Raw genomic sequence first — 25704 nt, 5'->3', positions numbered from 1 at the left:
CCGAGCCCACGGGCTCAGCTCCGGGAGGGAGGGGCCGCCGCGGGAGGGGGCTGCAAGGCGGCTGTCGCGCTGTTCTGGAGGGTGCCTGCGGCGGCTGAATTCCTGTGCTGCGACTGTGCCGCGCCCAGAGCAGCAGCAACAGCGAAGATGCGAGGCCATTACCTGTTTGATCCCTGTCGGAAAGCTGGCACGGGCCAACTTTTCCCGATTATCACGCCGAGAAGTTGCAAGGACTAGTGGAAGACTCGGAGGGGCCAGGGCGAGGGCGCGCTCCCCCGCGCGCTGCCTCCTCCCTCCTCCCTCCGGCCGCCCGGGCTCCCGGCCTGTCTCCCGCCCGCGCTCACTCCCTCCGCCCGCCTCCCTCCTCTGGCCCCCTCCGCGCGGCACAGGGCGGGGGGTGCCGCGAAACTCCGACCCGAGCCACTTGGACTTGCACAGTGTCCTCGGGGCGTAGGGGCCGACCGCACGCAGTCGCGCAGCGCTGCCTCCGCCTGCCAGTCTCGCCCGCGATCCCGGCCCGGGGCTGTGGCGTCGACTCCGACCCAGGCAGCCAGCAGCCCGCGCGGGAGCCGGACCGCCGCCGGAGGAGCTCGGACGGCATGCTGAGCCCCCTCCTTGGCTGAAGCCCGAGTGCGGAGAAGCCCGGGCAAACGCAGGCTAAGGAGACTAAAGCGGCGAAGTCGCGAGACAGCGGACGAGCAGCGGAGGAGAAGGAGGAGGAGGTGAACCCAGAGAGGGGCAGCAAAAGAAGCGGTGGTGGTGGGCGTCGTGGCCATGGCGGCGGCTATCGCCAGCTCGCTCATCCGTCAGAAGAGGCAAGCCCGCGAGCGCGAGAAATCCAACGCCTGCAAGTGTGTCAGCAGCCCCAGCAAAGGCAAGACCAGCTGCGACAAAAACAAGTTAAATGTCTTTTCCCGGGTCAAACTCTTCGGCTCCAAGAAGAGGCGCAGAAGAAGACCAGGTCGGAAAGGGTTTTTGCTTTCTTTTCCCCATACTTTACGAGTGAGGTGGGGGCGGTGGGGAGCAGGTATGTAGCGTTAGGTGAGTTTGTCGGTGGCCCATCTTGTGCAGAAGAGGCCACCTAGCCTGTGTGCGTGCGTGGGAAGACGATGGCTTTCTTGCCTCCGTAACAGTAACACGCTTGCTGCATTGCAACTGCCCTGGGACAGGCGCAGAGCCTGGGGGCATACTCTGCTCTGGGAGGCTTGCCCTCAGCTTCGGACATGTCACATATGTGCATGCCCGGTGGGCTGTGGGCAGGCGTGACCCAGACATGGCTATGATGTGTGTGGCGTGGAAATTGCAGGCGCAGAGCTGGGCAGACACCATCCTCCCGCCCCAGGAGAGCCTGGGGAATCCCTCTCGTTTACCTTTATCTCTGCCTGTCAGCCCCTTCCCCTCCAGCTTCCACCTCCAAGGGATGTGGGCTTCTGCTGTCTAGGCATTGCGTTTCTTTGATTACTTTTAAGCTTTTGGGGACAGACTTGACTTGTGGTGCAGCTTCGAAATGTTTGCTGGGGCGGGGGGAGGGGGGATTTCTAGAACCTTGCTGCAAAGAGCTCAGAGATTTGGTTAGACTAGTATAATTGGTTACATGCTACTAAAATGCGGTGTTGAAGAGGGAATTTAAACTCACAGCCAGATTGTGGGTGCTTTTGAACGTTTTCGGTGGTACGAGTAGCGCGATATTCCAGCGACTGGAAATTCAGCTCTAGGTGTCAGGTTGCGTCAAGGTAGACCTTCAAGCGAGCATGCAGTTTATTTGCCATTCTCAACCAAATGAATCTTTTACACTCTTTTCTACCTTTTACTAGATAAATATTACAAAAAAAATAAGACTCACCGATCTGTTATTTCTCCATTTGTGTGCTACACACCCTGGGGTGGAAAAGGAGACATAACGTTTTCTGTTTGCACAAAGTTTTTAATGCATTAACTGTAAATTAAGCATGTTTCAAAAAAGGCTTAAGTGGTTGCAAAGAATGATTATGTGGCTCGAATAATCACATAAATATTATTTCAGCGCAGGTGTCTGTATTCAGTAAAAGAAAATTTTGGATAACATGGCTGTTACTGGTAAATTAGACACTTGATTAATCTATGGTTATTCATAATTGAAAATAATTTTAATTAAGAATTCCTATTTTTGATAATCACACTTCTGATATGAAATTTGAAAAATTAGTGTGCACTGATTTTTTTCCTTCCCACCAACAAAAACGCTGCTCTTTTCACACACACTTTCACTCATGGTAATTAATATGACAAGATGTGTTAATGGGTTGTTGTATCTCCCTCCTCCCTTTTTTGGTATAAAAGGCTCAATTTTCCAGATACAGTTTCCTTAATGGGGTTCCAGGTTGTTTATGCATTTTCTACCTTCTTAGAATAAAGGAGATTATTTATTCAAATTGTGGTCATTCTGAAGGAAATCTTTGCTAGTGGGTTTTTGGTCCTTGGTTGGTTGGCAAACAACTTGGAATTATCTTTGTATTTCTCCTTTTTCTTTCACATGAAAAGTAGCACAATTTCAAAAGGCATAATAGCCGTTTGCCATCCCATTACAAATACTCAATGAGATAGAGTTCCACTCTATAAACCAAAGGACAGGTTATCAGAAACTATAGACACTTTCAGAAGCTTTACCAATGTTTCCAGGTAGAAAGAAAATGTTTCTTTAGTTTGGAAATTTATTCTGAAACTCGGAGTTTGTTTTCTTTCTTCCAGACACTTTAAAAGTGGAGTTTGACTTATTCCATTAAGATTTGTAACTGAAATTAGAAATTGAAATTCCGAGTCTTTTCAACTACATAGGCACAATTTATCAATTGATCCAAACCATTGTTCTCTTTGCAGAGCCTCAGCTTAAGGGTATAGTTACCAAGCTATACAGCCGACAAGGCTACCACTTGCAGCTGCAGGCGGATGGAACCATTGATGGCACCAAAGATGAGGACAGCACTTACAGTAAGTGACTGCAAAATAAATAGTATATGCCAGTATGTTGTTAACATTCTGTTCTTTTTATTTATTTTAAAAATAAATACGCTTTCCTAAATCCTGAATTGAATGCAAAAATATGATCACACTACATAATCCTGTTTACACAGGTTAACCTAAAGGAAGTTGAATATGAGTCTATCTAAGATAGTAAACTAGGGCAAATAATGTTGACACCATCTGAAGAATAATCCAAATGTCATCTCCATGGAAATCTAGATAGATTTATGGCTATCCTTTGGATTTTATTACTTTTTTTCCCACAGAAAATTTACTCACCCACACACTGATCCAGAAATAGCATGTTATCTCTACTCTTAAGAACCGGTCTTAACCCAAGAGAGAGGAGTAGTTGCATACCACGAAAATTCATCATTACAAGCTTTCACTTCTGCTCCCTGCTCCACACACACACTGATAACTCTGAGACTAGTGGAATTTAAACATTGAGATACCTCCGCAGGTGGGTAAAGGGATTTCTTTTAGTTCTTTCTTTTTAACCATGGTTTAAGACCAAATTGGAGACTATAATGGTGGGCCTAAAATAGAAACACATAAAAAATAATTGGGTTTTATTTCTAATTATTGAAGGAAGGTGATTCCAAGATGTTACATAACCTTTAATTACGTGTTTTATTTATTTGGAGTAATAAAAATATACACACAAATAGTGCAGGCTTCTCTTCAATGATAATTGATGTTTTCTTGCAATATACAGATTTCTGGAGACGTATTAAATATTCCGCCTAAAACACCTAGTTCTCACAATTTTTTTTGTTTTCTCCAACTACTGAATTTTTCTCAAACCCTTTGATAATTTCCCGGTAATAATCCCATTGTCGGCTGAGAAAGTAGCCAAGGAAAGTAGGTCTGAATGCTAAGCAGTATACTCTGCAGCTTTTTAAGAGATGTATGGCTACAGCAATGCCATTAACAAGGGTCTCAACTATAAAGAGTTTCGCACCTTTTAGGAATGCTTCGGGGGGGGGACGGCCAATCTATACAAGAGAAAGTCACTTTTAATTACCATTGAAGAAAGCTTTGTTGGTATGGAGGATGAAAAAAAAACCCTCATATTAAATGGTTCTTCACTGTTTTGCAAAAGTCACTGTTGTGATACTAAAGTTTTATAGTGAATCCTAGTTGTTCTTTTATGCACACTCTTCTATTTGAAACTATTAGGGCAAGTGTAACTAGAGGGCTTTACTGTAATCAAATAACAGACGCTAGTGCGTAGTGATGATCTGCAATAAAACATTCCCGGAAGCTATTGTGCAAATTGATATTTGGGGAAGGAATTAGGGGATGTAAGCTGCCCTGCTTTCCAGAGTGCCTCAGGAAAATGGGTCTGTTGAGCATTATTGAAGGGAAGTTCATGATTAGCTGCCAGTGAGCCTATCCAGTCACGTTTCTTTCCCCTTTTTAACATCTCTGGGTACAAATCAGAGAAGAAATATTTTGGGGCTGGTATTCACATGTGTTTCCTGAAAGGAAATTAAAACAAAAAAAGTAGCCAATTCATGTGCTGTGTCCTATTAACGGCAATATACCAAAATTCATCAAGATCACACTCTAAGTAATCATTTTAGGAGATACACACACACACCACACACACATATATCAAGGCTCCATTTCTTACTGTGGAGCTTTAAATCATACAGTAGGTTTTACTCTTCAGTTCCTACATATACATAGCTTCTGCCTTTGGTTGTCTTATAACTGACTGGTATGCATGGCATCTCTGTGTACTACTAATGATATTGAAAGACCATTAAAGAACATAGCCCGATAACAGGAATCTGTATTTAGGCAGATTAAAATAGAGAGGTAAGTCAACTAAAGGTAAGTATCGTCATAACATGATGCATACAAATGGAAAGTATCTCAATGGAAATAGCAAGTCAGTAGAGCTTGGATCTGCTCCTGATGTTAAGAGTGACCAGAAGCTAGTGAGTTAGCTTAGCTTTGCCATTGAGGATATTGTGGGGCATAAGTCATCATGAAACAAGAAGGTTTAATGATTAAACTGATATATCATGAAGACCAGCCATCCAAATTTATTCTTTTTTTCCTTAAAACCAGGCCATTTTATTGGTATTAATTGTTTAATTATTTTAAATGTGCGTAACGAGAATACAAGTTGTTTTTTTCAACTATCACTCATGTATGTGATATTTCCTTAATATGTATTCATGATACTATGTTTATATTTTTCTTACTCTTCTTATTTTTATTAACCTTCATTATTTTCAGCCTATTTTCTCATTTAGTTTAATTTGATTGAATTGCATTATTTTTATTCAGACATGGTAAGCAATGTCATGATAAATCAGTTCACATTTATACAGATATATCCATTTCTGAAAACATGTGTTTGATATTATGCATTTAACCTTACCTTAGGTAGATGTATTATAATGATACATTTCAGTTCAATAAAATCTCATTGTGAGGAAATCAGCCATTATAAATTCTGTATTTTCCCTTGAAAAGGAAAAGATGATAGACATCCCATGGCAGTAGTTTTATTATATCCACCCTGGGTGCAAGGAAGGACGTTTTAAAAGAGTAGTTTTCCCTTTCTCTTCAAACTGGCAGAAGCGTTATCAGTTCAACATGTTGCCTTTCCAACCTATATTAATATATACTTTTATTGATTATTCTCTCTTGAGAAATTGACCTTGGCCAACTGATGAAGAAGCACGGCTTCAGTGTTGCCTTCAGCAAACACTGGGTGACAACTAGGTGTATGGCTCTGATGAAGTGGCCCTTCAAATAGAAGGTGTTTGTTTTTATGCAGACATAACAGAACAAACAAGAAACACAGGCACATTTATGTTTTAAACACTTCTTCAAAACTTTCGCTGAGATGGAAGAAGAGATTTTAGGTATTTAATGAATGTGTTTTAAATACATAAATGAAGTTAACTTTTTTCTCATATTTATAATATTTTTATCCTGATCAAAATAATATCTTAAATCCATGAGGAAAGATACCAGATATAGAGAAACAAAAGCACATAGGAAGATATTTATTTGGTTTAAGCTCACCCCTGATATAATTTCTTTGTGTTTTTATCTGGGCAGATTGTCCCTTTAGACATATTTTAAACCAACCCAGTTTATGATCTATCTTGAATGTTTAAAGAAATGAAAAGATCGTAGTAGTATGATCGGTCAATCTCTAGATTTGCTACTCTCATCAAGTTTTTATTTTGGGGTCATGTTTTTTGTTTTTTAATTAGACTTCATGGAAATTTAAAGTGTATAGTGAAAAGTAGATAGTTCTGCTATATAGTTAATACCATTATTCAAGATTAAATAATCACAGGAATGGATTGCTGATGTTTTTTTCTTCTCTTCCTCCTTCCGTTGTCTGATGTTTGAAATTTAGACATTTCATTGCTCATTAAAACCTGAGTCAGAGTGATTGGAGAACATGGTGAAAATCAAATCAGTTTTTTTTAATCTCTCTCTGTTTCTTTCTTGTGCTTGTTATAAGCCGCATTAAGAGCACTGAGAAAGTTCAGAATATTATTTTAAAAAATGCAGTTCTATAAATAATTCTGAATTTAATTTATCATTCTCTGTCATTTATTACTATGACTAAACTAGGTGTCAAACATATACTGATATTATAGTTGTCAAGTGGTATGTAGTGATATGGCTTTTAAACCAACCCCATATTGGAAGTTTTGGTTTAGTTTTTTAGATCTCAGAATTTTTCAAGTATGAACTTTTACATAAATGGGATTGTGATCTCTTACTTTTCAAAAACATCGTATCATATTTTCACCATACAGCTTGCTATCAATCCACAAATGGGTGTTGAACACCTGCTGTGAACAAGACATCCTCAACAGAAAGGGATATGACAAACACATGACATGCTCAGAGATGTCAGACTTCTTGCCCGTGTACTGCATTGTCAAATATAGCATGAGATCTTGGCTTGCAATCTGTGCAATTACATTCCTTTACCTCACGTAACAGAAGGGCACAGCTTTTAATTTGATGAGTATTGAATGAAGTGCCATCAGTGGCATGTGGTAGGAACACTTGTCTTTTGAACTGTACAATATGTCCTAGCTCCTCTTTGGTAACACCCTGGTTTTAAAGGAACGATACATTGTAGGCTCACCAAGGAATATTTAGTTCTTCATTAGTATTTCTCATCCATATTACCCCACCTACTGCAGCAGAATATGTATGCACAGAGATAAGTGATCCCAGAAAAACTACTCTTACCCACAGGGTGACTCCTTTACATTCTTGTTCACAGAAACCATAACAGACTGATTTATCATCCTCAGTAAACTTACAAAACAAGGCAAAACCATCAACATTGGTCTACGACTCCTGAGAGAAAGGTGCACAGGCTATTTTCCAAAGATGTGTGTGGCAAGCACTACGTTTTAAAAATGTACTGTTTTATTTTGATTCCCAGTGTGGGAGGGAGCAGACAGCTGGCAGTGGGAGGACACCCACTAGTTGTCTCCAGTGAGTGGTGTGTGGTTGTGAGGAAAGCCTGGGTGTAAGTTTCACGCAGTCAGATCTTCAAATGGAGAAATGAAGTCCTCACTGGCACCAACTGGCTGCCCACGTGCAACTGTTTTGCTAATGTAATAATGATAAAATAATAAAATAAACTTCTTTTAAGTTCATTATTTTTATTCCTATGTCTTTTGTTCTTGGAAACTAAAACCTAGGAGCCCTCTCGATTCTAATCTTGGAAAATGTCGGTCCTTTAAGAAATACTACTCTGAAGCCAGGCGTGGTGGCTTACGCCTGTAATCCCAGCACTTTGGGAGGCCGAGGCAGGCAGATCACCTGAGGTTAGGAGTTCGAGACCAGCCTGACCAACATGGAGAAACCCCATCTCTACTAAAAATACAAAATTAGCCGGGCGTGGTGGCCCATGCCTGTAATTCCAGCTACTCAGGAGGCTAAGGCAGGAGAATCACTTGAACCCAGGAAGTGGAGGTTGCGGTGAGCCGAGATCGCGCCATTGCACTCCAGCCTGGGAAACGAGAGCGAAACTCCATCTCGAAAATTAAAAAATAAAAATAAAAAAAGGAAATACTACTCTGGAAACATAGGACTACAAAATGACTTTTTCTTTTTACAAGACCTGGATTTATTTTGGGGTTCTTTTATATGGAATAACACAGATGATTTAGATAAAGGCATTGGACTTTTCTAAAAGTCTAATGACTCTCTACCCAACAGGTAGATTTTAAATATGACTGTGAGAATTTCAGCAGTTATCTTGGGGAGCAATTTAAAACCTTAATTTGTTGATAATGACACTATTTAATGTACAGAACAATTCTGGGGACTGTATCTTTCCAGAAGCATCAAGATTCCCCACCTCCAACACTGTAAAAACCATGAAATTGTGACCAAAGCCTTCCATTTTCTCCAGGCTACTGAATAATATGTAGTTACAGCTCCAGTTATCTGGCTGCAACCATGAAATTAAATACACTAAAAGGTAGAATGAGACCCTATCTGTCTGCCTCGGGGTGTGTGTGGGTATGTTTGTGGGGGTGTGTATGTGTATGTATGTATACATAAACAGACATATACGCATACCCTCACCAACTACACACTACTTTTGGAGGACCAGACAGTCCTGCTGGAAACATTGAAAAGTTCTGAAATGCAGAATTCTAACATTGTTTTCATGTTCTTTTTAAATTTCAGCTCTGTTTAACCTCATCCCTGTGGGTCTGCGAGTGGTGGCTATCCAAGGAGTTCAAACCAAGCTGTACTTGGCAATGAACAGTGAGGGATACTTGTACACCTCGGTAAGCCTTTGACTGTGTGCATGTTTTGACTATTCTAGTTTTCATCCGATATGAAAGGAAATGTGCTTTATATGTGTTATCATTACAGATTTCTGTGATGAGGAGAAGAATGTTGATGGAAATATTTCATTGAAAGGACAGATTAACTTTCTGTGAAAAATATATCTATTACCAATCAATTATTTGAAGCAAGCATTTTAGTATATAATCAAAGATTCACTGAACATTTTTTAATACAGTGTCATTTGGGTCATTTTATGTAGCATATAATGGTCTGTCTCGCTGCCTTGCCTTGCAGCTGTGGGAAAGAAAGTCATTTCCATAACTCAGTTGAACATATGTTTATCCAGGTTTACTCCTAAAAAAACATAATGAGGTCTCTCCCTCAGATCAACTCGAGGAAATGAAAACCAGTTCTTGAAGGGTTTCTAGAGTTCTATTTCTTATCTTCAGTTTGATTAGAATAGGATTCCTGATTGCTTCTGCTTTAAATACAAGCACTATTTAACCTTTCCTTACCTATAAGTTCCTGCTTGTCTTCTTCTTGTAACTTCGGAGTGAACAAAATGAAAAATGGAACTTTTTCTCAGATGAATGTATAAAGAATGTAGACTAAAATTCAGTATGGAACATGGGGCCAAATTAAACTTTAAAAACATTTTGACATTTAGATATAAGCAAAATGATAGAGTATTAGGGTTAAGATTTTATTCTTATTGGCAGATCTAGTTTCAGATTATAGGAGACTATTTGATATATGAATTTTTAATTTAACTTTATTTATTTATTTATTATGATTTTTGAGATAGAGTCTTACTCTGTGGCCCAGGCTGGAGTGCAGTGGTGACACTCCGTATTTTTAGCAGAAACAGGGTTTCGCCATGTTGGCCAGGGTGATCTCGAACTCCTGGTCTCAAATGATCCACCTGCCACAGCCTCCCAAGTTGCTGGGATTACAGGCGTGTGCCACCACGCCCAGCGTAATATATGAATACTTTTAAATCTTTGTTTTGAATTCATGTATTTTAATAAAGGAAAAGAATGTTTAAAATGGAGAACATTGCTTGTCGAACTTCTTACTAGCAAGTCTTGAAGAAGGTTATTAGTATGGCTATAGAAATCTGTTCCTTAAACTTCAAGTGAAACACTACCTTTAACCACTCTTGCTCGCTTGTTTCCTGAATTTCTTTCAAAGCCAGGTGTGCAGGAAGACTCTTGGCAGATATGGTGGAAACCATATCATAACCCTGTTTTGCAGAGGCCAAGATGGGAAAGAGGCGGGAGAAGAGTAAGGGCACAGAGGGCCTGTTTATTTGGTAAATCAGGTAGTTTGTTTCATATTATGATAAAAGATGATGAAAAAAAGATAATTATCAGCATATAACTCAAACCCTCGTCACTATCAGTATTCCTATCAGGCAATTTCAGCAGTCTGATTGCTTAATAAATATGGGGGATTTGTTCTTTTTACTAAATGAAAAATGTGATATTATGGCAAAGTTCATGAAATATGTCACTTTATTACTAGAGTGCTACTATAAAAGATAGGAAAGGGGATTTTATTTTAGATTTGTGTACTAAGGTAAGATAATTTAATTTTAAGTAATTTCCTGTAGCTCAACAGACTCTCTCAACAGGACCAGATACAAAGGTAGGTTTTTTAATAAAATAGATGCTTTCTGAAAATATTGTGAAGGCATGATAAGGAAACGGAATATACTGGGCATACTTTTGAGAAAGCACATACCAGATATCATATGAAATAATTACTGATAAATCATCCAGAATTTCAATGGGTTGCTGTCACCGTTATGGTGCCCTAATGAGAAAAGCTGACTAAATATAAATTTTGCAACATCACAATTGAAGAACGTACTTTGGAAATAATATTTAAGTAAGAATGTGGAAAATTATTTAACTTGGGTTTTATGTCAGGTGCCCCCCCACTCAAGAAAATTAGGGCATTCAACATTACACTTAAGGAACCAATATTGAAAATGTATAGCCCCCATTCAAATTAATCATTATTCCAGCAAACTGGTAAATGTCAATGTGAGCTCATTTCTAAGAAAGGCTTCCCAGGGGAAATGAGGACTATAGATTGGTGAACTTCCTTTCCACGATGGGTGGGCCAATATATACCCAAATGTGGCACACCTTGTATGTATTTCCTATTAAGAAAAAAGAAGCCTTAAGTAAGTGTTTCTATTAGAGGAAAGGAACTATGTTTTTGTTAAGGAGGAAATATGCCTGATTGATGATCCTGAAGTTCATATATGGAAAGAATATCCAAATTAGTCTGCTCTAGAAAATAAATCAGAATCCTCTTTAGAATTAATTTTCCAGTTCTTCCAATTATTCCTTATTGATTGTGGCTGGGAATCCATTCACCAAGTTGATCACCATCCTCAGTGGGCACTTCATTTTGTTATCATCTTATTTAAAGTGTGGTGCCCAGACTATTTAGGATGGAGTTCTCTCCTAATAACTTCAGCAACTTATATTGCTGAGATCAAAAGTTTAATGAAATACCATGTTTCATCAAGAAGAGACAGCAACCAAAGAGGAAGGATCACTCTTCCCTTGCATAAAACCATGGCACTTCTACTACAGAAATACTACATGCAACTTTGCAAAGTGTCTCTTAGCAAAGAGAAGGACAATGACATAAAGAGAAAGCAAAAGTAAGCAAAGGAGGTGAGGGGCTACTGATGTGGGCAAGTTTAAAAAAAAAAATTGGTGAAGGATGACTATAGTCTGCCTAAAAAGCAGTTGCAGTGGGAATGGCTAAAAGGAGATGGATTACTGAGATATTTTAGAGGTAGAGTCATCAGGATTTGGTGGCTGATTGGATTTGGAAGGAAAGCAGAACCACCATACATGGTTAAACATGTATGGTCGCCATTCACTGCATAGATGAGAATGAGGTGTCTTCAGGTAGAGAATTTTTAAAAAAAGTCTTCACAGCAGTGCTCAGTGGATTATCAGGGGTCATGAGGGAGAGGGGGAATTTTGCCTCTGGCATTTGGGCTGATGGTGAAGCTATTAACCAAATGGAAATAAAGGGGAAAAAAGCAGATTTGAGGAAGATACCTGAGTATAGCTTTCAAGGGATATTTGAAAATATGAACCTAGCACTTGAGAAAGGGGCATGAACTAGAAATAGAACTCGGGAGTTATCACATGTAGGTAGCAGTCGATGCCATGGAAATAATTATGAGACTATGTAGCATAAGAAGAGGAGAGAGCTTGTCAAATAGTATTAGAAAATAACAGCATAGAAGTGACCAGCAGAGGAAGAATAACTGATTATGGCAGATATAATGGTATTGCAAAAACTAAATGAAGAAAGAGCTTTAAGAAGAGTCAGGAATGTGAAATGTTTCATATGTTGTGGGTGATCTTAACAAACGCAGTTTCAGTGGAATATTGGGAACAGAAGCTGCAGAAGCTGGATTCTAGTGGCTTGAGGAGTAAATGGGATGAGAGGAAGTAGAGGCAACAGGTATAGAATTTCTAAGGGAAGGGAAGGGTGGGTATGTATTTAGGGCAGAATACAGGTTGAGGAAGACTAAGGGTTCTTTGGTTAAGGATATCACTTAAACATATTTGTTAAGTAAAGGAAAGGAACAAATAGAGAGTGACTAAAGACAAGAAATGATATTCTTTATGGAGTGGAGCTGCAGAAGAGATGGAAGGGTGATGGAATTAAGTATAAGTGAAAGAATTACATTCATTTTGAAAAGAAGGGACACTGAATCTATGATAGGAGACAAAGAGATGAAGACAGATGCAGACATAGGTTTACTGAGTCTGCAAGTGATAGACAAGGAAGTAGAAGAATTTTCTATCAGATGATCTGCATTTTTCCATTAAAGTAGAATAAGAGGTCACCTACTGAAAGTCAAAGGTATGGGGGTAACTGTAGGTAAACAGGGGTGGGAACAACTGTTTTGGGCAAGAGGAGTGGAAACAGTTTAATAAACAAGAGTAGGTAAGCTAAGGCCATGAGTCACATCCAGCCCACTACCTGTTTATGAAAATAAAGTTTTATTGGAACGCAGCCACACCCATTCATTTACTTATTGTCTACGGCTGCTTTTGCACTGCAACAGCAGAGTTGAATAGTTGCAACAGAGCCCTTATGGCCCACAAAGCCTAAATTATTTACCAAATAACTTGTCCCTTTACCTCCCAGAAAGTTTGCTGACCCCTAGATTGTAATTAGATAATGATTCTCAGTCATAGGTACCCATCAGAATTACCTGGGGACCTTTAAAAAATTCCATTCTTTGTGTTACACTTGGACCAATTCTATCAGAATATCCAAGAGTGGGATCTATGCATGAATATTTTCGAAAGTTCCCAGCTAATGCTTATGAAAACCACTGATCTGAGCTTAAGAAAAATGATTGTTGAATAGCACTGAGGCATTGAGGACCCACCACTGAAGTCAGAAACCATGAGTTTATATGCACTTAATCATTTGTTCCGAATTCCTGATACCAATGTTTTTCTGTTTTTGCAAGCAAATTGCTTTTACATTTTTGGAGGAATATTTCTTGAGATGATAGAAAATACTGACCCCTGGAAGAGCTTTCTTATTTTATCTTTTTTTCTTTATTCTACCTTCTTTTGCATTTCTACTTCTATATCCCTCAATTTTTTGGCGGGGGGGATATTCAACTTTACAGTTTTTACCAATTTTTTTTCTCCCTTTTGGCCATTAAATAAAGAAACAACACCTCCCCATTGTTATTGTTACAGAGATAGCAATTTACTTTCCATGATTAATCTCGGAATTCTTGCACTGCACTCTCCCTTCCCCCCCCCTTTTGTTTCTTGTTGCCATGGGGGACAGACTTGATGTAGGCTCAAGTGGCAGTGCAAAACCATCTGTGGCACAGAGAATCATAATTAGCCATTATTTCATAACATATTTACTTTTGTCCATGATGTATGCTGAGTCTTTCTGGGACTGCAAGGAAGTTGTTATTTATTGTGCAGAGAGAATTTTGTTCTTACCTTTGGTTTTCTTTAGAAATAATAAGGAGTTGTACACAGGCTTTTTAGAGTTCCTCAAAATTTCACAGTATGAATATTTAATAGCATAAAGCTGTTTGTAATAAATGTTTTAAAACTGCTTGAAATAAATAATCATTAACTATAGAAAGTCCAGTGTCTTAAATATAAAAAAATTCCCATTGTATGTCTACTTTAATAAGAAATAATAGATATTAGAAACAGGATAGCAAAAACTCAAAGTTAAACCAAAAGCATTATTTTTTTTTATTTTGGAATGTTCTAGAACTCATTAGCAGCAGTTCTACCCATATAATTACTTACCTTTCAAAAAAATCTAGTTTTCCTTTTTCACAATACACAGTATTGCTTGGGTTGAGGTTGGGGCAGACAAAATGTATGGACAAGTAGAAATCCTTTGACAAGCCTTTTTCATTCATGAATTTCCAGGGAAAACTTGTGGGAGTGATTTTACTGTCATGTTTCGTAGTCCTGGGACTACCACAGCAAAATAGATGCAAGACCAGAAAGCAGTCCTCTTTCTGAGAGTCAGCTTGATGCCATGGGAATGAGACAGCTTGTGTTACTAATCCCAACGGCTCAGTCAGATTGCAATCTGAGCTAAGGGGACATATTTTTCTTCTCTACTGGATTATTTTCACATACCTTAAATTTACCGTTTCTTCTCTCATTACATAGAGTTGTTCTTACATTTCACTCACATCATCTCATAATGCAATCTCCTTTGAAGGAATCACTATCAGAAATAGTGACAAAAAAAACAATACCAGCCCCTTAGCAGTTGTGACACCTTAGCTTCACTTGTTTTATTCTTTGACAACTTAGATTTGCTTTCCTTTAAGAATGTTCTATGCCTAAGTTAATATTTAGATTATATTTAATGCATTTAGCTTGGTTTTTAAATTTTTATAATTTTTTAACACATATTGCAAATTTTTGGCCATTGTAAAATCAGTTAAGAATTACTGCTTTAAACAAACTAAACATGAGAAATATAAATATTAAATGGAAAAATTCTTCATTTGACTATGCCTCTAAACACGTTACATTTAGAGAGATGCATTTGATTACTAAGGTGTGTGATGTATGAATACATGCATAAATATTCTTAGAATGCTTTTGCTGGTGAACAGGGAAAAGCCTGAGATGGCAGCCCAAGATGCAGCATTTTGATAATTCAATTTAGTAAGTGTTTTGTCATTTTCCTTGTTCTCAAAGACACTAACATTGAGTTTGTCAGTCATATGTTAACATTCTTGGTAACTTCAGAATCCCTGAAGATGACCCATCCAACAAAACTGGTCTCAAGTTCTGTGACCTTTTTTAACTGTAAGGATATTTTTCTATTTCTCAGCCTGATCAATCTCCTGGCCATACTCTTGGACCTTTTCATATTTCAGGCTATTGACCACTTTTCCATTATCTATTACCTCCTCCTTTTTTAAAACAGCTTGAATGAGATATAGTTCACGTATGTTAAAATCATCCATTTAAAGTGTGTACAATTCAGTTGTTTTTAGTATGTTTCACAAGGCTGTCCAACCATCACCACTGTGTAATTCTAGAATATTTTCATCACGCTAAATGAAGAAATTATACCAATTAATAGACACACCTTATCCCTTTCCCCAGTCTCAGGGGAAAACATTAGTTTACTTTGTCTCTCTATGGATTTACCTACTTGGAACATTTCATGCAAAAGGAATACAATATGTGGCCTTTTATGACTGTCTTCTTTCACTTAGCGTAAAGTTTAAAAAGACTCATACACGTTGTAGCATGTATCATTACTTCATTCCATATGATGGATGAGTAATATTCCATTGTATGTTCCTACATTGGTTTATTCATTGTCATTTGATGGACATTTGGGTTGTTTCCCCAAATACCTGCATAGCTGCTTCCTTCTTTGTTCACGTCTCAACTGGAGTGACATTCTTTAGAAAGGTCATCTCTGACCACCTTAACTAAAGCAGTACATTCACTGTCTGTATTATCCACATTTATCTTCTTCAAGGCATTATCACTATTTAAAATTATTATTTTGTGTGTTTATTTTGCATCTTCTCCAACTAGAATTTAACATGTTGACAGCATATATTGTGTTTTTCTTATTCACTACTGTATCCCCAGTGCCTTGATTAATGCATGCTGTTGTTTTCTCAATACGTATTTACTGACTGACTTTGTTGTCATCAAAAGGGAAAGATAATATGTACTTATAGTCCGATTTTAGTTCCTTTGCTTAAAATGTTTTTTCGGAAATAGCTTCAAACTTAGAGAAAGCTCACAAGAATAACACTAGTACAAATGACTCCATATATCCTATCCTCCAATTCATTTTGCTCCATTTGCTTTATCATTTGTTCTTTCTTTCCCATACACACACAGTTTTCTGAGCCATTTGAGAGTATGTTCTACCCTGGCACTTTACACCTGTTTCCTAATAATAGGGATATTCTCTTATATACTGACAGTAATGACCTGCAGTAAATGTAACATTAATACAATATTGTATTTAATCAACTGTCCATATTCCAATTTTTTTAGGGGCAAAATATGTTCATTTTTTCCTTCAGTAGAGAATCCAGTCTAGGGTCAGTTACAGCATTGGCATGTCTTCTTAGTCTCTTTTAATCTAGAACATTTCCAGAGACTTTTTTTTGTGTTTTATGACATTAAAATTTTTGAAGACAAGAGTCCACTTTCTAATTTTAAAATAAGCATTCACAATTTTGGGTTTGCTTGGTGGTTTTTCTTAATTCAATTGAGATTAAGCATTTTAGCCAGAGTACTGCATAAGTGATAGTATGTCCTTCTTAAGGTATCACATCTGGAGGTTGGCAATATCCATTTGTCCCTCGTTGGACGTTAATGTTGATGATAAAATCAAGGTGCTATCTGATTTCCCCCTCTATAATGCTTGGTTTTCTGGGTGTGTGTGTGTGTGTGTTTCAACTAGTAAATAATCCACTGGGAGACACTTTGAGACCATGTAAATATCCTGCTCCTAAGAGCCCAGTTTTTAATATTATGTTTTCAGCAATCCCAAACCTCTTTAGAAAAGTAAAATAATTAGTCTATAAATTGACAAATGACCAATGATTCCCAGATATGTCATATAAGTTTACTGATAGCTAAACTGAGGTAGAAAAAAATAAAATGGCCAGGCGTGATGGCTCACACCTGTAATCCCAGCACTTTGGGAGGCCGAAGCGGGCGGATCACCAGGTCAGGAGATCGAGACCATCCTGGCTAACACGGTGAAATGCTGGCTCTATTGAAAAAAAAAAAAAAAAAAAACTAGCCGGGCTTGGTGGCAGGCGCCTGGCGTCCCAGCTACTCGGGAGGCTGAGACAGGAGAGTGGCATGAACCCGGGAGGCAGAGCTTGCAGTGAGCCAAGATCGCGCCACTGCACTCCAGCCTGGGCGACAGAGGGAGACTCCATCTCAAAAAAAGAAAAGAAAAGAAAAAAGAAAACAGAAGAAAAGAAAAGATTAACATGTATTTCCCCCCCAAAAAAAAGTCATAAAAAATATGATCTGGCAGCAGTTTCTGGATTCAGCATTCTAGTCACTGGGCTTAAATACAATTAATGGAAGGGTTGTTTGCATTGTTTAGGTGCAATAACATCGATTCTGATATACGTTTTAATTTCATACCATGAGTAGGGGGTTGGTTTATGTTAAGATGCCTCAGATGTTCAGTATGTTTACCTGTCAACTGCAGGCTTACGCTTTTGCTGATTTGTTTACTTCCTATGATTTTAATGTGTGACAATTGAAGACCTAATTTTCAATGGTATGGCTTTGCATCTTTAACTCTTATTCTAATACAGAAAGGATGTCAAACTTTAGATGAACTCATTGATCAATTTACAGTGATGAATGTACTTCTAGCAAATAAATGTAAATTTATTTGCTAGAAGTACATTCTAGCATGTAAAATGTTTGAATTATATCAGATGGTATATCAGCAGGTACATCTAATTTAAATTCTGGTGTTACTTTTTAGAGGCTTAAAAATCTAATAGAATTAAGTGGAGAGCTTTGTTTAATAATGAAAACTCTTTAGGGAAGTGATATGGACTCAATTATGGAAGGAAATTGATTTAAAATAAACACAAGCAGTATCGCATGCAATATTGAAGAAAATGATCATTATAAAATAAAAAAATCAAAAAGCATAGGCACAAAGGTATTCTAACTTCTGATTAAAACTTTTGCTTATTGATATATGTCAGTTAATTAACAAATTGTTGAATTTGGTTTATTTAATATAAAATTGGAAAAGTGTTTACTATCAAAACTTAGGTTCCTAATTTTGCTGTGTAGTATACATTTGATAAACTTTTTTGATGAATCATTTAATTTTATGGGATTAAACATTTCTGATGAATGTTTTCAGTTCACACTAATGGTTTGTATGGGTAATTATACAAACACACATATTTCTGAATGCTATCACTAGAAATGGAAAATACAGAAAGTTAAATTTTTACAGGAAAAAAGCAGAGAAAAATAATCAAACTTTGTTTATTACTAAATGGGTCTGCTAGCTTTTATGTTTTAAAGAGGTGTCCAGCTATTGATTTGGTGTTACTAAGATGAAAATCTTTAAATTTATTGCAGTGAAAAATATACAGAAGTAGCAGTACTCATCTTAGATTTTACTCCCAAACACAAGTAAATCAGCATAATTTTCAAGGCCAAAAAACATTTCCTACATCACAGATTGTTTCACGTTTATTATTCTTTGCAGTTAATGTAAGTTTCACTAAAATATGAAAGAAAATCTAGCTTGGCATTATTTGTATATGAAATTGGATAAATCTGGTTGCTTGTACCTTCAAAGTCAACTATTTTCTCTTTACGGACTCTAAAAAAATATCAAAAAATGGGTAAAGTATTCAGGGTGATGGTCTAGTGTTTTAGGTGTAAGAATGACTGAGGATGGCACTTTCTGAGAAATCAGGGAGACCATATTGGTTGTAGCTAAATAGAATGTGACTGGCTCTGTATTCTGTTTTAGAGTCCAAGTTGAAAAAAATAATACAAATTAGAGGTCATGGAGCACGTATTTAACAGAATGTTTCATGGTTTTAACTCTGAAGCTAAATTCATATTTGTGGGAAAAAGCCAGACTCTTGAAGCTAAACAATAAAATAATTGGCAAGAATGACTAAGAGGAATTTTAGCAAGTAAAGCCAGATGTAAGGGGATTTACACACACACGCGCGCGCACACACACACACACACACACACACATGTACACGCACATATAAGAAAGACAAATGGAAAAATGTAATGTTATATTCATTGCTCTGTTGCTATAACGGCACTAGTTATTTTGGAATTCCTAAAATAATTCTAAGTTTTAAATACATAACCTACACTGAACATTTGGAGATTGCTCTAGCAACATATTTGGTAATGCTACATAGCTTTATGAAAGACAGCAAATACGACTTTTTAGCTTTATTTTATGTGATTACCCAATGATTCTCATGTCTTGGTGAAGACATTGTTTTTAGTCTCTATCTCCTTGTTTTTATAATGTTAATCCACAACATAAAAAAAAAAAAAAAAACAGCTCAGCAAAACATTTTTCCCATGAACCTTGTGCATTGAAATAGTTTGCCTACAAAACCCTATGCTCGTTAATTAGTAACTGATTTGTTTTCTGTCTACTTCCCCCTTAGTCATAGAGCAGCCTAACAAAAGTAAGCTTTCAACACATATTTATTGAAATAATTAATAGAGATGTGTATAATAAAACATAAAGACTGATGATATTATTTCTGTCAGGCCTATTGAATATTTCGAATAAGTTGCAGAGACCAATTGTAAACTTTTGTGGGTCCTCTGAAGTGGTAACATTTTAAAATTACATAAGAAAGTGAATTACTGAGACACAAGAAAAAAAATTGGAAGCTACAGCACTGGTTTCAAAGATTACACCACTTAAAGGGAATTGTGACTTCTGAACAGGGAAATTTTAAATGAAAGCATTTTCTGGTCATTGTAATAGCTGTAACCAAGGTTAATAACTGGCAAGCCCCTGAATAATACATTTAATGTTTTTTGTCCAGGCTGAATGTGTGAATAGATAACACATCTATGCTAACATTCTGATTAAGTTATTCATCAGATAATCTGATGCTAACTACTTTTGACAGTTCTGGAAATAGAAGTACTGTGAAAGCCTCAATTGATTTCTTGGATGGATTTTTCACATAGCCAGCAGCCATAATATATAACACCTCCTTTTAAAAGGACCTCAGATGTGTATAGGAATTCTGGCATATCATATAACAAAAGTAATTAAAATTAGGTATGATGTTCATTTTTACCCAAGAAAAAATGTCCTGTAAGGATTTGGAAGAGTCATATGTAAATAACCCCAAAGTATTATAACTTAGACTGTAATAATACGAAGGGTGAAAAATGTCTGATAGAAAGAGGATGTGAATCATTCCATAATACTTTCATAATTGTCAATGAGATACCAGGAAATGAAAGTCATAGCTTTCAGAAATGAAATTTGAACAGGTAAAACTTCATTGTGTATAGTAAATACTATAACAAAAAAGCCTGTGTTCAACAAATCTATTGCTCTATCCTGGCCACAGAATCAGCAAGGCTGTAACAAAAGTCCTCTTTAGAGTGCTTGTTTGTTGATCTACTTAAAGACGTCTTAAAAATATTTCAAGTATTCCCTGGTTCCTTCCCATGTCATAACAATGATTCACTGTAATAAACGTGTTAACGAAAGAGCCTCTTTGCAGTGCTATTTTCACTGAGGAAGATAGAGCCTACGGGGGACCTGAAACTGAGAGCTTTTATATTGTATCATAACCTTTGAAGTAGAGATTTCCTGTAATCTCTCTTCATTGCCCTTCGAGTCTCAGAGAGCCCAGTCACACATCTAATCTCCCAGAGAAGTCGAAGCATAAAATGGTCCAGAAGCTTTGCCGACCAATTGATTAGCATATACCTGTTGAATATCCATAAGATACTAGGCTCCCCAAACCATGATCATGTTGATCCATTCATACTGTCAATGTCTGGAATTTATAGTATACATAAGGAAATTCATCCCAGATTCAGATCTGTAATTGTTAATAGTTGATCTACTACAGGATCAGCATAAACTCTTTCATCCTGACTTCTGCAGCTTGGCAATGCTATTTTTAGCCCAGAATTCACTGTAAGAAGATTCCATAGAGGGAAACAATTTGAATGCCTTGGGATGGGGGTGGGTGAGAGTGCATCATTATGGAAATTTACCAGTTATATCAAACAATATATATTGGTTGCTTGGCACCACAGACTTTAGCAGATCACACTAAGATCATGCTTATATGCCATGAGGAGGTAAAATTGAATACACTGGAAAATGCTTTTCAATCATATCAAGAAATGATGTAGGATAAAATGCTTTAAAATTTTTATATATGTGTGACTCAGAAAAAAAAAAAGGCTCCCACTTACCCAGCACAAGTGGATTACAGTAGATTCAACCAACCAAAGCTTTTAGATGTATCAGAGTCCACATCACATGTTTGGCCAATGACACAGGGATATATTTCCCTCCATTTTTCTATAACTTCAAGTTCCAATAGTAGGCATAGCAAAGAGAAACAATGCTGACCCATAGCGAGAGATATAATTTCCTGAATCTGTAACATGCAATGTATATTAACACCTGGTATTTTGAGGAACGGAAAGTGCTTATTTCTCTAAAAAAAAAAAGAGTCATCATTTTCTCCTATTGACTTTCATGAGTGACGAGGAAACAGAGCAAAGTTTTGACCCTCCTATCTCCTCCTTCTTTGAGATCCCCGTTACTCATTTACCCCTTCCCTGTAATTAGATTAGTGGTTAACACGAGAAGCAGTAAGTGGATACAAAACACATTTATTAAAGCTCTTCATTACATTTATGTTCCTCAAATCTTTACTAGTAAGGGAAGCGACCTGGCCAACTCATTATGTTTCTCTGCACTCCTCTAGTCCCAAAAATAATTATTTGCTTGAACAAAAAAGTTCTGCTTTCAGTAGGGCTGTCAAAAAATCAAAGCTCATGTACATCACAAGGGTATTTCAGTCGAACAATTATTAAATTTCACATAAGAAAATACACTCAACAGACACTTTAAATGCCATCCCTGATCAAGGCATGAGACTATTCAAATAAATAATTAAACTTGAAAATAGAGGGTCAACAGAATCGTGATGAGTAGTTTTGCTGAGTTATTTTCTTGGCTGTGGACCTTGGCCTTAAATGTCCACATGGAGGGCAAACAGAGCAGGATTTTATTTCATTTTCTCTTTCCCAATATCCTACTTACTTGAGGTATGCTTTCGCTTCAGATTTTGAGGTGAGACTTTTCTTCTCTGTAACTCAGCCCTTTGCCTCCTCTGCTCAGTGGCAGCTATCTTGAACCTCATAAGCCTCGGTGAGACTAGGAGTTTCAGCATCAAAAGAGGTGTTTGGTTTGGTTTGGTTCATTTGTTTTTCAGTATCTATAACACATTCTAGTGATGCCTATCAGTTTGCAGGAACCACTGATGGTCCTTGCTGTCAGAGGCAAGGAAGGGCTCTGCCACTTGGGGCGTGAGTGTAGGTGTAGACCCAAGGAGAAAGTTGTTTTGCAACAAACCGCCTGAATAGTAGTGTTGCTTTGTAATTATGTAAAATCAAGACATTCAAAAGATGCTGGCAGATAAATGAGAGATAATAATAGTAAAGAAACAAGAATTCCAGAAATGTAAAACAATTCTGAATTAGATGTATTTCAGACCTAGCTACCTTTCTTTTTGGCAGTCAGGACACCATTCTTGGGAGTTTCAGGGAATCAAAATGAAAATGAAAGGCAGTTTCTTACACAAGGTTTTTAGTATTCTCTGAAATTCTGACTAACCTCTGCCCTCAGGGTTCAACAGTGTGAGAACTCCTGGTCCAGATGCCCAGTAATCTCTGTATCACCTCCGTAATAAAAAATACAGTATAAAAAGGAGTAAATTCAGTTATTTAGTAGTGAAAATGATATGATGACAGATATTTTCAGAGACGCTTATCATTGATTTTTCTCTCCATCTGTGCTAATATTCACATGCATACCTATGCAAATAGGCTTTAAATGATTTGATTTCATACCCAAAAGTCAGATTCTCCTATTGTTCATTTAGCATTTTTCTATTAGGATATTTGAAAAAAGTATTTTTTATGGTAAATATCGAAGCATTTGAGCAATCTTCTTTTTATATGGTCAGTTTTCCATTTTGAAGTGGAAACACTCATCCTTTTTGTCAGAATTATTGTGAACTGCCTTAGTTTAAAAATTGGAACCATCGTGAGATTTGGTTGTTACTGGAGTAGGTTTTTTTTTAAGTTTTTTACTGATATATAATAATTGTACATATTTGGGGGGTACACGTTATATTTTAATACATGTATACAATGTGTAATTATCAAATCAGGGTAACTGAGACATCTATCCCTTCAAACATTTCTCAATTCTTTGTGTTGGGAATGTTTCAAATCTTCTAGCTATTTTGAAAGATACAATAAATTTTTGTAAACTATAATCGCCCTACTGTACTATCGAATACTAGAATGTATTCCTTCTATCTAACTGTATTTGTGTGCCCATTAACCAACTTTTCTGCATTCCCCCTCCCACCTACTTTTCCCAGACTCTGGTAACCATCATTCTACTCTCTACCTCCATTAAGATCCAATTTTGGGGGCCTGCCGTGGTGGCTGACACCTGTAATCCCAGCACTTTGGGAGGCCCAGGTGGACAGATCACAAGGTCAGGAGATCGAGACCATCCTGGCTAATATGTTGAAACCCCATCTCTACTAAAAAAAAAAAATACAAAAAATTAGCTGGGCATGGTGGCACGCACCTGTAATCCCAGCTACTCTGGAGGCTGAGGCATGAGAATTGCTTGAACCTGGAAGGTGGAGGTTACAGTGAGCCAACATCGCACCACTCACTGCACTCCAGCCTGGGCAACAGAGCAAGACTCCGTCTCAAAAAAAAAAAAAAAAATCCAATGTTTTTAGTTCCCACATGTGAGTGAGAACATGCAGGATTTGTCTTCCTGTGTCTGGCTTATTTCACTTAACATAATGACCCCCTGTTCCATCCATGTGGCTGCAAATGACATGATTTTATTCTTTTTTATGGCTGAATAATATTGCATTGTTTATATGTACCACATTTTCTTTATTCGTTAATTTGTTGATGGACACTTAGGTTGATTCCATATCATAACTCTTGTGAATAGTACTGCAGTAAACATGAGAATGCAGGTGTCTCTTTGATATGCTGATTTCCTTTCTTTTGGATGTATACCCAGTAGTGGGGTTGCTGGATCATATGGTAGTTTTATTTTTAGTATTTTGAGGAACCTCCATACTGTCTTCCATAATAGCTGTACTAATCTACATTCCCAACAGTGTACAAGAATTCTCCTTTCTTCACATCCGCACCCAGCATCTGTTATTTTTTGTCTGTTTTATATTAGCCATTTTAACAGAGGTGAGATGATATCTCATTGTTTTGATTTGCATTTTCTTGATGAGTAGTGATGTTGAGCATATTTTTCATGTGTCTGTTGAAGAGTTGTATGTCTTCTTTTGAGAAATGTCTCTTCAGGTCCTTTGCCCATTTTATAATTGGATATATTCATTTATTTATTTATTTATTTTTGCTATTGGGTTGTGTTCATTATATATGCTGCTTATTAATCCCTTGTTAGGTGGACAGTATGCAAATATTTTCTCCTATTCTGTAGGTTGTCTCTTCACTCTGTTGATTGTTTCCCTGCTGTGCAGGAACTTTTTAGCTTCATGTATTGTCTATTTTTTAAATTTTATTTTCTGTGCTTTTAAGGTTTTACCCAAAAAATCTTTGCCAAGACCAATGTCCTGTAGCATTTTCTGAATGTTTTCTTTTATTAGTTTCACAGTTTCAGGTCTTACATTTAGATCTTTAATACGTTTTGGGTTTATTTTTGTGTATGTTGAGTGTGGTAGGTTATTGGACTAGCTCAATGCTGACCTAAAAGCATGCTGAAGGAACATAGATCATTATTTTGTTTTGGATTCTTACATTGCTTTAACCACCCGTGCTTAATTGTTTTATTATTATTTCCTGAAATATTATTATACTTAATTGAATACTGACTAAGTCAACCTTTAAGAGGCTTTATATATACACATACTGGGCTTTTTCTAAGTATAACTAATCATCAAGTATAGGTGTCATTTACACAGTTTGTTTGAGTCACTCGTTTCATATGATACAATTTTCTTAGCTGACATTGTATAGATTTTTATCAAACCTAAAATTGCGTAATACAAGAAATTCTACCACGACATCAATGTCATTTGCATAGAGGCGTAAGTATATTAAGATCTCTATATGAAATGTGTTGTAAGAGTGTGAAATATTATCCTACTGATTTATTGAATAAATAGCATATATTAATAGTTAAATCCTGCTTTTTATATGTCTCAGACCCCTGAACCTGACAGATCTCAAACTTCATATAGTATTTGCAAGTCAAGAACAATGAAAATTGGGCACATTATAAAAAATCCTGGAATGTATTACCAACAAATTGTTCATTTCTGGCACATTAGTTAATTATTTCACAAATTGTTCATCATGTTCCCATTTCACTTTTAGAAGCACAATAACACTCTCTTTTACAGAGTGTTGCCAACATTTAATTTCTTAATGAATCAATGACTATTTCATACATTATAAATAAGAATATAGGTTCACCTAACCAAGTGGCTAAACAGCATTCTCAAATATTTGTTGGAGCATT

General features: G+C 37.2%; 1 protein-coding gene across 6 annotated transcripts in view; it reads left to right on the top strand.

Annotated features, from left to right (window-relative positions):
* FGF13 (fibroblast growth factor 13) overlaps positions 1-25704 on the top strand; it is a 550802-nt gene that overhangs the window by 473057 nt on the left and 52041 nt on the right. For 5 of the 6 annotated variants that reach the window (XM_011955826.1, XM_011955822.1, XM_011955823.1 and 2 more), the window contains 2 exons: positions 2857-2967; positions 8707-8810. In XM_011955826.1, the coding sequence (XP_011811216.1) occupies positions 2857-2967; positions 8707-8810 (215 nt within the window). Of the gene's footprint in view, positions 1-6; positions 962-2856; positions 2968-8706; positions 8811-25704 lie in introns of those variants that run through there. The other variant, XM_011955824.1, reaches the window with a different exon arrangement.

Source organism: Colobus angolensis, unplaced genomic scaffold (genome assembly GCF_000951035.1).
Source record: "Colobus angolensis palliatus isolate OR3802 unplaced genomic scaffold, Cang.pa_1.0 Scaffold401, whole genome shotgun sequence".
NCBI classification, from domain to species: domain Eukaryota; kingdom Metazoa; phylum Chordata; class Mammalia; order Primates; family Cercopithecidae; genus Colobus; species Colobus angolensis.
This window is presented reverse-complemented; position numbering and strand designations above follow the sequence as displayed.